Source organism: Plasmodium vivax, chromosome 10 (assembly GCF_000002415.2).
Source record: "Plasmodium vivax chromosome 10, whole genome shotgun sequence".
Lineage (NCBI taxonomy): Eukaryota > Apicomplexa > Aconoidasida > Haemosporida > Plasmodiidae > Plasmodium > Plasmodium vivax.
Window position 1 is genome coordinate 1,349,425 of NC_009915.1, and position 14,200 is coordinate 1,363,624.

The 14,200-nt window shown below is 29.7% G+C and overlaps 2 protein-coding genes across 2 annotated transcripts, besides 4 other annotated features; both read right to left on the bottom strand.

The window, feature by feature from the left end:
- Positions 1 to 2,730: 2,730 nt before the first annotated feature.
- Positions 2,731 to 2,932: a microsatellite.
- Positions 2,933 to 3,235: 303 nt separating this feature from the next.
- Positions 3,236 to 3,290: a microsatellite.
- A 136-nt stretch (positions 3,291 to 3,426) lies between these two features.
- On the bottom strand, positions 3,427 to 5,709 carry PVX_097570 (Phist protein (Pf-fam-b); the record flags this gene model as incomplete). Its single annotated transcript, XM_001613122.1, has 2 exons — positions 3,427 to 5,295; positions 5,512 to 5,709. The coding sequence occupies 2 exons, from the start codon at positions 5,707 to 5,709 to the stop codon at positions 3,427 to 3,429; spliced, it is 2,067 nt and encodes a 688-aa protein (XP_001613172.1).
- Positions 5,710 to 8,957: 3,248 nt separating this feature from the next.
- Positions 8,958 to 9,003: a microsatellite.
- A 2,210-nt stretch (positions 9,004 to 11,213) lies between these two features.
- PVX_097565 (hypothetical protein) lies at positions 11,214 to 12,652 on the bottom strand (the record flags this gene model as incomplete). Its single annotated transcript, XM_001613121.1, has 2 exons — positions 11,214 to 12,434; positions 12,563 to 12,652. 2 exons carry the CDS (start codon positions 12,650 to 12,652, stop codon positions 11,214 to 11,216), a joined length of 1,311 nt encoding a protein of 436 aa, XP_001613171.1.
- Positions 12,609 to 12,638: a microsatellite.
- Positions 12,653 to 14,200: the final 1,548 nt, after the last annotated feature.

Consider the following 14,200-nt stretch of genomic DNA (forward strand, 5'->3'; position numbering starts at 1 on the left):
TAAAAATGACATTTTACTGCGAACGCGGGGTTAATTTTTTAATTAGTGATGTTTAAAACGTATAAAATTTTTACATACCAAGCGACAACTTTTTTTTATTAATTTTTACACTTGCATTATTTGGTGTTGTAAGTAGAATAAAATGTTCATGATCAAGTTGTAAAAAAAAAAAAAAAAAATTATGCTCAGATATTTACTGTTGTAACAATAAATTAATAGTAAAAATACGTTTGTTTTTAATGTATAATGCTAAGAAATTTAGCAAAAAAGTAGTTTATACTTTATGGTACAAAATTTTTTTTTTGAGGCAGATAAATTCACATGTTTAAACGGCAAAAAAATAAGTTGCATAACTTTGCATGAATATTTTTTATTATTAGTCATGCTGAACGTTTTTTCCATGAGCGCGGCGGGATATGAAAAATAAAAAAAAAAGGAAAAAAATTGTAAGTAGAAAATTATTCTTCGCGCTAAATGTAAGAAAAACGAGTAATTTAAAAATGTACAACTGTTTTTATAATATTAATCTGAGGCATAAATTAAATTACTGTTTCATGTAAGGATAGGAAAAAATGACTATATTAGATTGGAAAAAATGAATAAATAAATAGTTATACTGAATTTTATATAAGGTAATAAAATATAAAGGCAATTTCTATGCGCCCCTAAGCATCAATTTTATTTCGAATTAGCTTTTCGCCAAAAAATTAGAACCTTAAAAATAGTTCAGCAGTTTTTAATACGAAAAGCTATAGAACTGAAACAAAATAATTTACAAATTTTTTGTTTTTCCATAAAAAAAAAGGGATCATTACGTATCGCGTGTCATCTCTCTAAATTGCGCATAATGGATGATATACAAAAATGGTAAAATGTGAAATAGTTTACCCCTGTATATTAGGTAGTTAGGGCTGTTTTGCTTAGAAATGAACTGCCCCAAAATATTATTAAACGTGTTAAACGTACCAAGCAATCGCGTAATTATGGCAGTGGACTCTTTTACTCTTTTTGAATTACACATTTTAACACAGTTGTAAGTGGGGCACTTTTACGAATAAGAGAATAATACCCCCCCCCCCCCCCGAAAACATAAAAGGTATTATGACTGTGTTAATAATTATGCTAGTGCTATAAGAGGGAGATAAAAGCATTCGTTTATAGGCTAGGCGGAAATGTAGATGCAAATTATTATAAAATTAATAGATAGCATTCTTATTTTATTAAAGATTAAAAAGAAGTGCTACAGGAAGGATGCACATACAGTTTTTGTTAGGATGCATTTCACTGTGCAAGTTGTGCAATTATTCGTAGTGTTGATAGGAACGGTTTCTATCCTCTCACGCATTGCGTACTGCCCATTACATATTCCTTGTTCCCTTTTATTCGCATCTAAAATACACGTTTGACTTCACATGTTAGAAACGGAAGTGCTACATATGCACGCATGTGTCCAAGTGCTTATGGGCGAAGTGAACAGAGAAATTAAAAAAATCTGTGCAGTGTAAAGTAGCACGGTGATTATAATGATTAATCGTCAGTTATATTTTGAATGGCAGCAAAAGGAGAAACGATGTAGACAGCTACCTTTTAAAAATAATAGTTTATGGTGCAAATGTTTTTATCCATATACTAATAATAAATACAAACTAAAAAAAAAAAAAAAAAAGAAGTTACGTTCATATTCATTATTTTAGGAAGGCTGTTCCTTTATTAGTGTAAAAGTGTAAAAAAAATAACAAGTAATAAACGCTGCATCATAAGTGTACACATATATGTAAGCCGTTGTATGGATCCTTTTAAGATCTAATAAGATGGAACCCCTATTACAGGACATAACATTGTTTGCCACAGTTATGGGTTTCCTCATATGAATACGAAATTACAGAAATGTGTAAATACTCTGCTACATGCATAATGGCTAACTCGAAGCGAGAATGTGCTGAATAGTTCCACAGTTTATTGCACATCTTATTATGATATAATTCTTGCAAATTAAGGAAAACTGTTCAAATTCGGGTGGTAAAGGGGTATGGTTTTACAGGGTGTATATGTATTTTACACATTAAAAATAAATAATAGGTTGTCATAAGGCAATTTCGTTGTATTTGCCTTACCTTATTAGCACAGTGGTATACTTTCTAGCTGTGCGTGCAAGCACATTTGGGGATTGACAAGATAAAAACCGTTATTTTAATAATTCTATTACTGGAAAGCCTGATGGAGGTGCGGCGGAAATGGCGGCATAAGCGTATAAATATATTTGCGTGCTTTTATTTTTTCGTGGGATTGAACTTTTTATGATCACTTCTTTTGGAGTTATCATGCGATGCTTAAATGAAAGGGCAGTAATGGTAAAGGATTTGTCTGAAGCGGATTAACATAAAAAGGTCCACTAATTTTTTGAACAATATATATATATATATATATATATATATCATGTTAATAATAACGTATGTGACAAAAGAGTAGTTATTTATTTCATCGATGGAGGATTCTTTTTTGCTTCATTTGTATTGGCCATTTTTGTGAGACATACTTTTGTTATTATGGTCTCTACTCGGTTATAACTTTTCACGAAATGATATAATTATGAACCGTTTTGTCACTCGAATTTTGAGTTCGCTTTTGCTGTAATTACAACTCGTGAGAAACAAATGGAGGGGTCAGTCGTTCCTCATTTATCAGTGACTAGGTAGGAAGACGCGCGCATCATAGCATATATTTCTTTCTAAAAATAGGTTTTTTAGATGCTAGGATTTTACTCTTTTCTTTTTGTACACATATAATTCTAGGGTGAATTCTTTCTAGGGAATATTACCACATATCACATTTATTTATAATTTAAAAAAGGTCTATATACGTGTGTGTAACAAAACAAGTCTATTAACCTTTGTCAGGCATTTGCACAAATCTGTTGTAGTATATAGGGGTAAAAATGGGAGGGAGCCAAAAATAAACACATAAGGGGCATTTTTAAAAAGGGAAAGTATAAGTGAGTAAAGGCTTATGCAAATATGTATGTCTATATCTGTGTATGCAAATTTTATCTTTCTGTATATAAAAGAGTAAACAGAATGAGTAAATAAATTTTTTTTCCAAATTTCGTGTTGGAATAGCAGAGAAATTAGCATAAAGAGAGATAATAGTGTGTACTTTTTTTTTTTTTTTTTTTTTTCTTAATTTAAACTCCCCGAGGATAAAAATAATGAGCAGTGGAAGGTAAATATCTGTTCAAAATATTCACTTCTTTCAAATTTTTTAGCACAAGAAAACATAAAAATAGACAATTTTGTTTTTATTATATAAGTTGTTATTGATAAAAATATAAAATGAGGTGTGAGTCACCATGTGAAGAACGTATATTAATTTGAAGCTGCTCCGATTATTAGGAGCTCACATGCTCAAGCATACATATTGTTTATATTTTTACGAGTAAACATAATATTTTTTTTTTTTATTAAATTTTTTCATGCTTTTTGCTATGTGCTCTTTGGCCATATATTCTTTATCCTTTCTTAAGTTATTCCATGAATTTCTAGCACATTTTATTAAATTAATAAATTCCGCACGTGATTGTGTTTCTGATTTAATTAGGTATCTAAGTGTTTTATATGCATTTTTTTCAAAATTAATAACAGATCCCATCAAGGAATACTGAACTCTTAACCATTCTAAAGTTTTATATCTTTCTGTGGCAGTCTGTTTTTTTGCTGCCTCATCGGCATAAAGAATTATATCATTTTCTAGGTTATCATATTTTTTTCTCTCAAGGGCCATCATAAGATTAAATATGTGTGTCATTTCTGATATTTTTACAGTTTCACCTAAACTATTAACTAGATCACTTATGATCTTTCCAGTTATTTGTTCTTCATTTTTTGAATCAGCAGAATTATCCTGATTTATTGATTCCTCAGAAATTGACTCACTTCCAATAGTACTCATTATTTCACTTGCACTGTCATTTTCGTGATCATTTTTTATATTGCTGTTCCCTTTCTGTGCACCGTATGCGGAAGCCTTTGGATTTTTGTTTTTAATTAAAGTAACAGTAGAATCATCCATATTTATGCTATTACTTGATGAATACTGGTCTCCCATAATTGATTCATCATCCTTTCCATAAACACTTGAAGCTTTACTTCCATAAACGATTGAAGCTTTACTTCCATAAACACTTGCAGCTTTACTTCCATAAACACTTGCAGCTTTACTTCCATAAACACTTGCAGCTTTACTTCCAGAAACACTTGGAGCTTTGCTTCCAGAAACACTTGGAGCTTTGCTTCCATAAACACTTGGAGCTTTACTTCCATAAACACTTGCATCTTCACTTCCCAAGACACTTGCATCTTCACTTCCCAAGACACTTGCATCGTCACTTCCCAAGACACTTGCATCTTCACTTCCCAAGACGCTTGCATCTTCACTTCCAAAAAGGATTGAATCTTTACTTCCATAGACACTTGCATCTTCACTTCCCAAGACGCTTGCATCTTCACTTCCAAAAAGGATTGAATCTTTACTTCCATAGACACTTGCATCTTCACTTCCCAAGACGCTTGCATCTTCACTTCCAAAAAGGATTGAATCTTTACTTCCATAGACACTTGCATCTTCACCTCCAAAAAGGATTGAATCTTTACTTCCATAGACACTTGCATCTTCACTTCCCAAGACGCTTGCATCTTCACTTCCCAAGACGCTTGCATCTTCACTTCCAAAAAGGATTGAATCTTTACTTCCATAGACACTTGCATCTTCACTTCCCAAGACACTTGCATCTTCACCTCCAAAAAGGATTGAATCTTTACTTCCATAGACACTTGCATCTTCACTTCCCAAGACGCTTGCATCTTCACTTCCAAAAAGGATTGAATCTTTACTTCCATAGACACTTGCATCTTCACCTCCAAAAAGGATTGAATCTTTACTTCCATAGACACTTGCATCTTCACTTCCCAAGACGCTTGCATCTTCACTTCCACAGACACTTAAATCTTCACTTCCACAAACACTTGCATCTTCATCATCAACTTTAACACCAAAGATACTATCTGCTTGGCTACCATAAATATCATATTTATCATTAGAAATGTGGCGAGCATTTGGGGCTATATTTACTGTAGATTTTGTGTTATCACTTGTGCGTGAAGCCTTTTTTCGGGAACTACCTTTGCTATTCGTCTTGCTACTTATGCGTGTTTTTCTATGATGGGATTCGCTTAAATTTCTTGAATGTCTAGTAGCGCATTGTAATTTGAGGGTTCCTGTTTGTTCATGCGTGTGGTTGTTCTGTAAAGGAGTTTACATGTGAAGTTTGAAAAGTAGGCACGGTGATGAGGTAGGTTTGTGGGGGGATGATGGGGTTTACGAGAACGTGAAAAAATATGTTAAATAAACGATATTGGATGATGGGCATAGAACATAGAGTAGCAGAACAAATTAAATAAAGAATAATCTAAAAGGGTAAAAAAAAACATGTTTTTCTAACTTTGCATTAATTCTTACTTGTAACAAAAGGGATAACAGAGCTATAAGCAATATATGCATGGGTTTCAGTAATGTCAAATTCCCTGAGGATTTTTTGCTAGACCTTTCTCCTACCCCTCGTAAGGGATTCGCAAAGTAATTCTGGCTCCCATTTTTCTTATTGGTAGATGCGTGGTTCACTGGAAAAATGACAGTTCTCGCGCTACAGTTTTTCATACTTAATAGACGTGTATAAATAGATACATGTATATGTTTTTTTTATTATGAAGGAAAAAATTTTAATAGGGAGACAACAATTAGTTATTATTCTTATATATAAATTGGTGTCTTATAATCAAAATATGCTTATAATATGTATTATTTATATGTCTATATTTTTTTTCTATCTATCTGCAATTATGTTTATTCAAAAAGGTCTTAAAATTTTCATCCCGTCAGCTATTTTTTCATATATTAAAAAAAAAAAGAAAAAAAGAAAAAAGACTAGAAAGATAGATAAATATTTATAGATAAAATTTTATTAACAATCTGGTAGAAGTCGCTAATTATGAGAAAAAAGAATTATTAAAAATGTATATTTATTTATTAATTTATTTGAATTTTTCTTTCGCATTTAGTCATCAATTCAACATATTAAAACTAATGTTTTAATGTAGCAATATTAGTTAAAAAAAAAAAAATGATACGTAATTATCCATAGAAAAATAGAATCAAATTTTTTAAATTACGCAATAATCAATCAATATATTTTATAAGTACTATGAGAAAAATTTCAAAATGGTCGCCACCATTTTTTTCTATGTTTATATAGTATACCACATATGTTTCAGGCTAAATCTAGCCGTAAGACTTTTCGCTAGCTCGAAAAAAAAAAGAATAAATAAGACATTTGTTAAAAATGTTCCAGAGAAGAACATTTAAAAAAAAATATATATATATACATACATAATACATACAATTATCTTCATGTATAAAAGATTTTATCATATTCAATGATGTCCATAATCCTTTTTGTTACTAAATAGAGAGTAATCTTTTTGCGGGTATACCTTTAAATGAAATTATTAAAAATACATGCAATCTATATTTTTTTCCACGAAAGAAAAAATATATATATCCATTTTCTTTCACTATTTATTTTATTTCCAGTCTTTTTTATTTGTACTTGTATTTTTCCTTTTTCGTTTTATGTGCCCTTTTATCAAAATATAATTATTAAATTTTATAAATTAAGAAAAATAAAATTTTCGCTTCGAAATATTCTTATAAAAAGACATTTTAAACTATCAAATAGATTTCTTTCCATGATATTAAAATAGCAATTTTATGCTACTAAATAGTTATGAATAAGCGAGGCCAGGTAGTTAAATTTTTTTTGTATTTTAGAAAAAGTCCCCCAAAAGACGCATTATTTTGAATAGCAAATTTTAATGCATAGTTATACGTAAATATATTTTTGTTCTATATTCCTGGATGTTTATAAAAAATCATAAGACAGCATTTCTTTCATTTTGCTTTCTCCTTTTATGTAGGCCAATTTTAATTCGCCTCAATATGTACGCATGTAACGTTAGTATATATTATCCTCTTGAATATCTATCTGCTGTATTATGAAGGGACGCAAGGGGACCATTATGATGAGTTCACTGTCTGCGAATTAACACCCTTTTTCATCGAACAAAAATTTAACCGTAACTAGGTAAAAGTTCTTCTGCTAAGCGCAAAAACAACCAGGTTTTTGAATAAACACTATTAAGGCAAAAGAAAGTATAAATCGTTTTTTTCCTTTTTATGGAAATATGTTTATTCTTGCTTTTATAGTTAATCTATAAACTGTTGTGTTGTAATTCGTCACAATGATGTAAATACCGTGAGACACGTCCCATTTTTTTGGTTACTCTACATGGACTTTATTATAGCGGTGGTGGTATAATAATAATAATAACTCCTCTGGAAAGGTAAAAAAACTTGGTGGAAATAAAGAATGTTTAAAAAATACATAAACGGGGATAACTGTAATAGTAGAAAAAGGAGGTGATAAAATGGGGAAAATAAAAAATATAAATATAAGAAAGAACTTATAAAATGTGGGTTAAATGGAAAAAGAACCAATAATTAAATGTGAATAAAGCAGGTGTTACAAGTGCCACTACACACATGTAAAGTCATCTGCGCGTATAAAGCAGAAAAGGAAAAAATACGTTATTTGTCTCTTTAACAAAGGGTAATGAAATAACATACTCTTCGATAAAGAAAAATAGAAACGAGTTTTCATAAAACAATTTGAACAAATCCGTAATAGACAAAATCAACCATCAAACGAATCTACTTTAGGGGAAACGCATTATTTAATGCAATCTTGTGAATAGCGATTTTGCTTATAATTAAAACAAAAACGTGTTAGCAGTTTTCACCAAAAGGTGCATTAAATGTAAAAAAAAAAAAAAAAAAAAAAAAAAAAAAGAAATTTCCTGGAAATTATATTTTTGCTCAATAATGGTAAATAATTAGTATGCCAAAATGTGGGAATAAAGCACATAGGATTTATTTATCCTTCGGGGCGCTAAGTTTAAAGTAGGAATAAACAAAACCATTCGGAATAAAGGGAAAATAAAAAAAAGCATAATTAAAATGTAATGCGCTCACGTCCATAAATGGAATGAACATATGTTCACAATGTATGTGTAAAAATTTATATCTACTAAAATTTTTGAACAAAAAAACTAATGATTTAAAAGAAAATTTTTGTAGGATCACGTTAATCTATGTTCTTATTCCCAGATTTACATTTTCTGTAATATTTACTCATTTTATTGCACTTTATAACTTTAACCAAATAGTAAGCTGTCACTATAAGGCCTACTATAATTGTTGAACAAATAGCTGTTTCACTCATATGTAAAGCTATTACAGCAAAAGAAGCTACGAGCAAGGCAAAGGGTGGTAAAAGTATTTTATGTCTGCTTATATAATGTAGTAATTTGCCAAAGGTGCTCTTATGTTTAACTGAGACGTCGTCAGTAATGGCATTATATTTCAAGGAACGTAACAATGCTACCTCAAATTTTGAATCCATTTCTTTCAAAAAATTGACCAGGTTAGATAGGGTTGTTCGTTTTCTTGGTTTACTGCCATATGACACCTTTTCAGGGTATGTCTGCTCGTATTCATTAGGTTCTACTAAGTAGTGATCATAATACTCTGTTTTGTCATGTGGACTATGATGACGGTTATTGTACTTTAGTGAGTCAAAAGATTTATCAAAGCTATCGTCATAATCGAAATAGTTATCTCGTTTTTTAGATTTATTACGATATTTTCGTGGATTTCTTTTATTACGAAAATTCTCATTACTATCATATTCTACCGTGTTTATATATTTTCTTTTTACAAGACCATAATTTCGCATGGCCTCAATATCTTCTTCACCCCTCAATAGTCTTCCATTTCTTAAGCCGAATGGCTCACTGGTAAGCTTCTCATTTTTATCCCATGATTTACAAAATATAGAAAACTAAAAATTATGAAAAGGGCGTGAATTATTAAAAGGATGAAGGCATAATTAAACTTCATCATCAACAAAGCGATTCTTTTTAAAACAAAAACGTAAAATAACGAAAATGCCTTGAATATTTAACGATAAATCATTAGCGTACATACCTCATTTGCATATTGCAGCGTCCATACTGAAAGGGCATACGTAAAAAACTTAATAAAAGGGAGCATTTTGTTCTCTTTATCCTTTCGCAAAATATCTATTCAAAAGAGTAACCTCATTAGTAGTGACTATGTTATCTATGTGATTTTCCCTGCAACAAAATGTATAATCTATGTTGTGTTATGCTATAATGTAATATATATGCTATATTTTCTTTGTTTATCTCCTTCGCAAAATTTTTCCCAAAAGTGAGTACAATTTTTTGATAAAACAAAAAAAAAAAAAAATGTAATATTTTAGAAAATGTCTCACGAAAAATTATTATTTTTTTTTAATTTATATCATTTAATGCAATTTTCTAATTGGGTAAGCTTTACAAAAGAGTTAACAAACGGTAAATAGCAAGAAAGTATAAATGTATAAAATAATGAGATCCACCAGCGTTGCAAAAGAATTACTTCGAATTTGCTTATGTAAATATATATAATATTGCAACGTAGGGTTAACAATGTACTGTATATTACGCCACTGTATATTACGCTACTGTATATTACGCCACTGTATATTGCGCCACTGTATATTGCGCCACTGTATATTGCGCCACTGTATATTGCGCCACTGTATAATAGTAATCCGCTTTCGCTTTCCCCATTGGGAGATACAATATTGAACAGAAACAAAAAGCGGCACTGCCATTATTTTATTATTATATGTAAAATAAATTGAGGGAATTTGCCATTTTAAAACGCTTTTTTGGTATTAAAATAAGGTGAACTTTTTAAGAAGTATTCAATGCCTTACGGCAAGTGGTATTTTTAATTATTATTTGTTGAAAAGGTAGTAGATAAAAATAAAAGGGGAAAAAAAAAAAAAACCAAAATGGTTTATATAAAAAAAGAGGAAATTTTTAAGAATCAGTGCCCCACTATTGTACAAACTAGGCAAAACCGTAGCCGCATTCCATGGAGGCATATTCTTTTAAAATAAAATAAAATAAAATGATATAGCTAAATTTTTAAGGGTAAACTAAATGTACAAATGGGTATAAATGATACTTTCGTTTTTACAGTTACTATGTGGGTTAAATGAAAATTTCTTTAGCTTTTCTCTGTTCTGTTCTGTTCTGATTTTTTAAAAATTTTAGTAGGGCAGTCAGAACACATATTTAACTAATCAAAATATACGCCTAAGAAAAAGAAGATTCTTATAAACATGAGTTGTATTAAAAAAAATACCCTTCTTAAATAAGCGCATTTGCTGCCAGTAGGAAGCATAAAACGCATATACCACAGTAATGAACAGATTATTCATAAACACGAAACATTGAACTGACGTAAACACCAATATAAGGAATAAAATAAGAAATGATGGTGGCACATTTGGTATTATATGTATATATATCTATACATTTTTGGTACGACGCACTGTCAACCATACCCAACGGGGAAACTAAAGCGTTCGCAAAAGAACACTTCTGCTAATTAGGGAGTCTCAATATATTCCACGAATTTTGCAGAATACTTTTTTTTTTTAAATTGCTCCGCTTCGGAACAAGGGTTTCTTCTGACTTATGTGTTACATATATGAATCTAGGGTCACTATATATATTATTCACATAAAGATAAAAACTAAATGTTATACATTTATTAGTGTACTTTGGAATTAACTTTTGTTCTATATTATTTACATTTAAATAAAAAGTTATAAAAAAATACACTAAAGCGATATTTTCTAAGGATTAATTAACAAAAAAAAAAAATGAAAAAAGGGTTTAAAAAAACACATTTTCATTTATTAGAAATAGGGAAATAAAATTAATTATTTACATTAGGAGTACAGACAGAAACAATTATTTTTTGGGGGAAAGAGCGTAAATCAATACTGAAGAGAATTCTTTATACATATGGACGAAGCGAACATAATTCGCACAACATGCACATATATATGTGTATATATATATATATATATATACAAATATTGGAGGTGTACGAGTGCGTACTTCCTTCAAGTGTATAGTGTGTTGATCTATTCTCACATATGATTCGGCTCACTTGCAAAATAATCACGAAACATCATCTTTATTAACGTCCGGTGGTGACTCCGCGGCTTGCGTGCTATTAGGCTCATACAATTCTTTATATCTAGTGTTATTAGTGCACTTGATATATTTATAACTGACGTATATTAAGGCGCATAAAAGCATTGCAGCTGTGGAAGCAATGCTAAAATGATCGAGATTGCAAAAGTAAACCACGATTGTGTAGATACTGTATGATACAACTGGATAAATAACAATTAAGTAATTCTTCAATTTTTTTAAAAGTAATTTGACACTTATTTCATCCATCAAAAAATCCGATGTTAACACCTTTATTAGGGCCCTTTCATACATTTTGTCAAATTTTTTCATGTAATTCATTGTCCACGTGAAAAAAGGTTTTAACAGTACATCATAACATTTTTTAAATGCGGATAACTCTTTCTTTAAGGGTTCGCGTTCTTTTTCACTAAGGTTATCAGATTTCAGTGTATATTGTGATTTCCGTCGATTACGTTTAAAAAAATCTTTAAAAGTGACAACTGATTCCAAGTCATAACCTAAGTCGAAACTTGTGGTATCATCAAAGTTATTTCTTGCCTCCTCTTCGACCTCCTTAGTGTTAATACTATTGGTGGTACCCGTGGTAGCACTATAATCTGAAGTATAATAATATTTTGGTATGTCCTCTTCCTTTAATTTTTCAAAAAGATCAAAAATTCTAAATAAATTCATTTTTTTAAAATAACTGGAAGATTTTTGTGGATTTACTGACTTTTCGTCGTTACTATAACATTCCTCTGAAGTTGTTAATTTATCTTCATCAACGGTATCATATTCTAGTGATCCTTCTGATTTTCCATAATGACTACTATCGAATAACAATGATTTCTTCGATTTTTCATCTAAGCTTTCATACCCAAAAGAACTGAATGGTTTTTGATGAAAATTCTCAAAATCTAGTGAAGTTAAAGATTTTTTAATCTTTTTACCCAATTTCTGTAGAAAGGATATATTCTGTAAGATGTCACCTTTTTGTAACATGGTATTAAATCGTTTTTCAAAGTCTTCATCATTTTCATGCACTATTTCTAGTAGTTTTTCTCTTAGCAGTTTGTATTTTTCTTTGGGTTCTTCCTCGACTGCTAATTCGCCTTTTAATAATCGATTTGTCCTTCCATTATGTGCGTCCTTTTGGCATAAGTTATCACTCGTTCCCCATGGTTTGTCACAGGTATTGTTGAGCTAAAAATTAGAAGGGGAAAAAAGGACGAAAATATTTAAGGCGTAGAAAGGTATATAAAAATATATAAATAGTATTACGATGTGTTTATAGTATGATTAATTTATCTCTGCTTCTTTACATATCCTACCTCATAAAAAAATGTACATACCCATATTAACAAGGTAAAGATAAGGTAATTAATAAAAATTAAGCGTTTAGTTCTTTCTTGTGTATGCATATTTTGTACAAGTCGCTTAAATCATTATTGTATACTACTCTTTTTGAGCATTATAAAGGGTTATTATGTTAATCATATTTTTTTTAAAGCATTTAATAGTCCAGTTATGGCTACGAATAGCAATCTGATCATCATTATATCTATGACTTTCTATGGTTTATTTAGTTTCAAAAATGCTTTAAAAATTTTACCTCCAATAATTACATATATTTTTTTTTAACTATATATATAATATAATATGTAAAGGGTGGGGAAGTAATACTTTGAATAAAAATACTTTCATTAACAGTTTGGGAAAAAAAAAAAGTATACGATTTTTTAAAACACTATACTAGGCGTAAATAATTTTAAATTTAAGGAGTTGCATTGAGCTATGCTGAAATGCGAAAAACATTATATTTTTTATTGCGTAATTAAGCCTTTAGAAATAGTATACATGAAAAATATAAATACATAAATTGATAATGTTTTGTTATCATAATTTTTACTACATGCTATTATATGTATGTTACGCAATTAGGAAGAAATCATATTTATTATGCTGCCATTCTCAGTGCAAAGTGGTTATATTAATGCCGAGATATATTAAAATGCAAGTAAATCCGTCCATAATTTTTACGTATATCCTGCCATTTATTTTTTTTTTTCCGAGTACGATAAATTTTATTATTTTTTTAGAATAAAATATTTTCATACTTCCCTTGCAATGATTAGAAGATAATTATAAATGCGGCACCGTGTTTTTTAAAGTTTTAACAGAAAGATGTAAACAATTTTTTCAAAAATTTAGGTTAAAAATAAAATAATTGCGTTAGTAAAAAAAAAAAAATATATCGAATAATATGCCCGAAATTATTGCAATAGTGAATATTTTATACGCATATATTTACGGTAGTGTTGATAATTAACAAAATGTTAATATATATATATATATGTACGCATATAAATTGTATGCAAACATTTTCTTTTTTATCACAAAATAAATTCATGTCAAAAAAGGGAAGAATTTCTACATTTAACGAAGTTGTTCGCAGGACAATTTTTTTTTATACTTACGCTTTTATTAACGATAAATAAAATTTATTCGAACCTTTTATTTTTCTAAATTACTTTGAAGAAAACGTAATTCTGCTAATACAATAGGTATGCTGTTAGTGGACACCCCCCCAAAAAAGGGGTGACAATACGATATGTGATGCCATTATTTTTATATAAATTTAGAAGTACCACGGTATGCAAAATAGTTAAAAATAAATTTTGGAAGGTTTACTTCTAATCGTCTTTTTTTGCTAAATCGTTCTGCATTTTCGAATCAAATATAACTGCGAGGGTTAATAAAATAAGACATCAAGTTTTTCGTCTTTTAAAAATGTTATAATGGTTTATATTATTTAGATACCCTTTTGGTAGTTTTTTGAAACGTTTTATTTTATGGCATGTATCTCTTCCTTTGCGTCATGTAATGCAAAGTCTAAACAGAAAACAACCCCAAGAGGAGGTAAACATTCCTTTTGCTTTTATTTTAAATAATAAAGGAATGCGTATTGA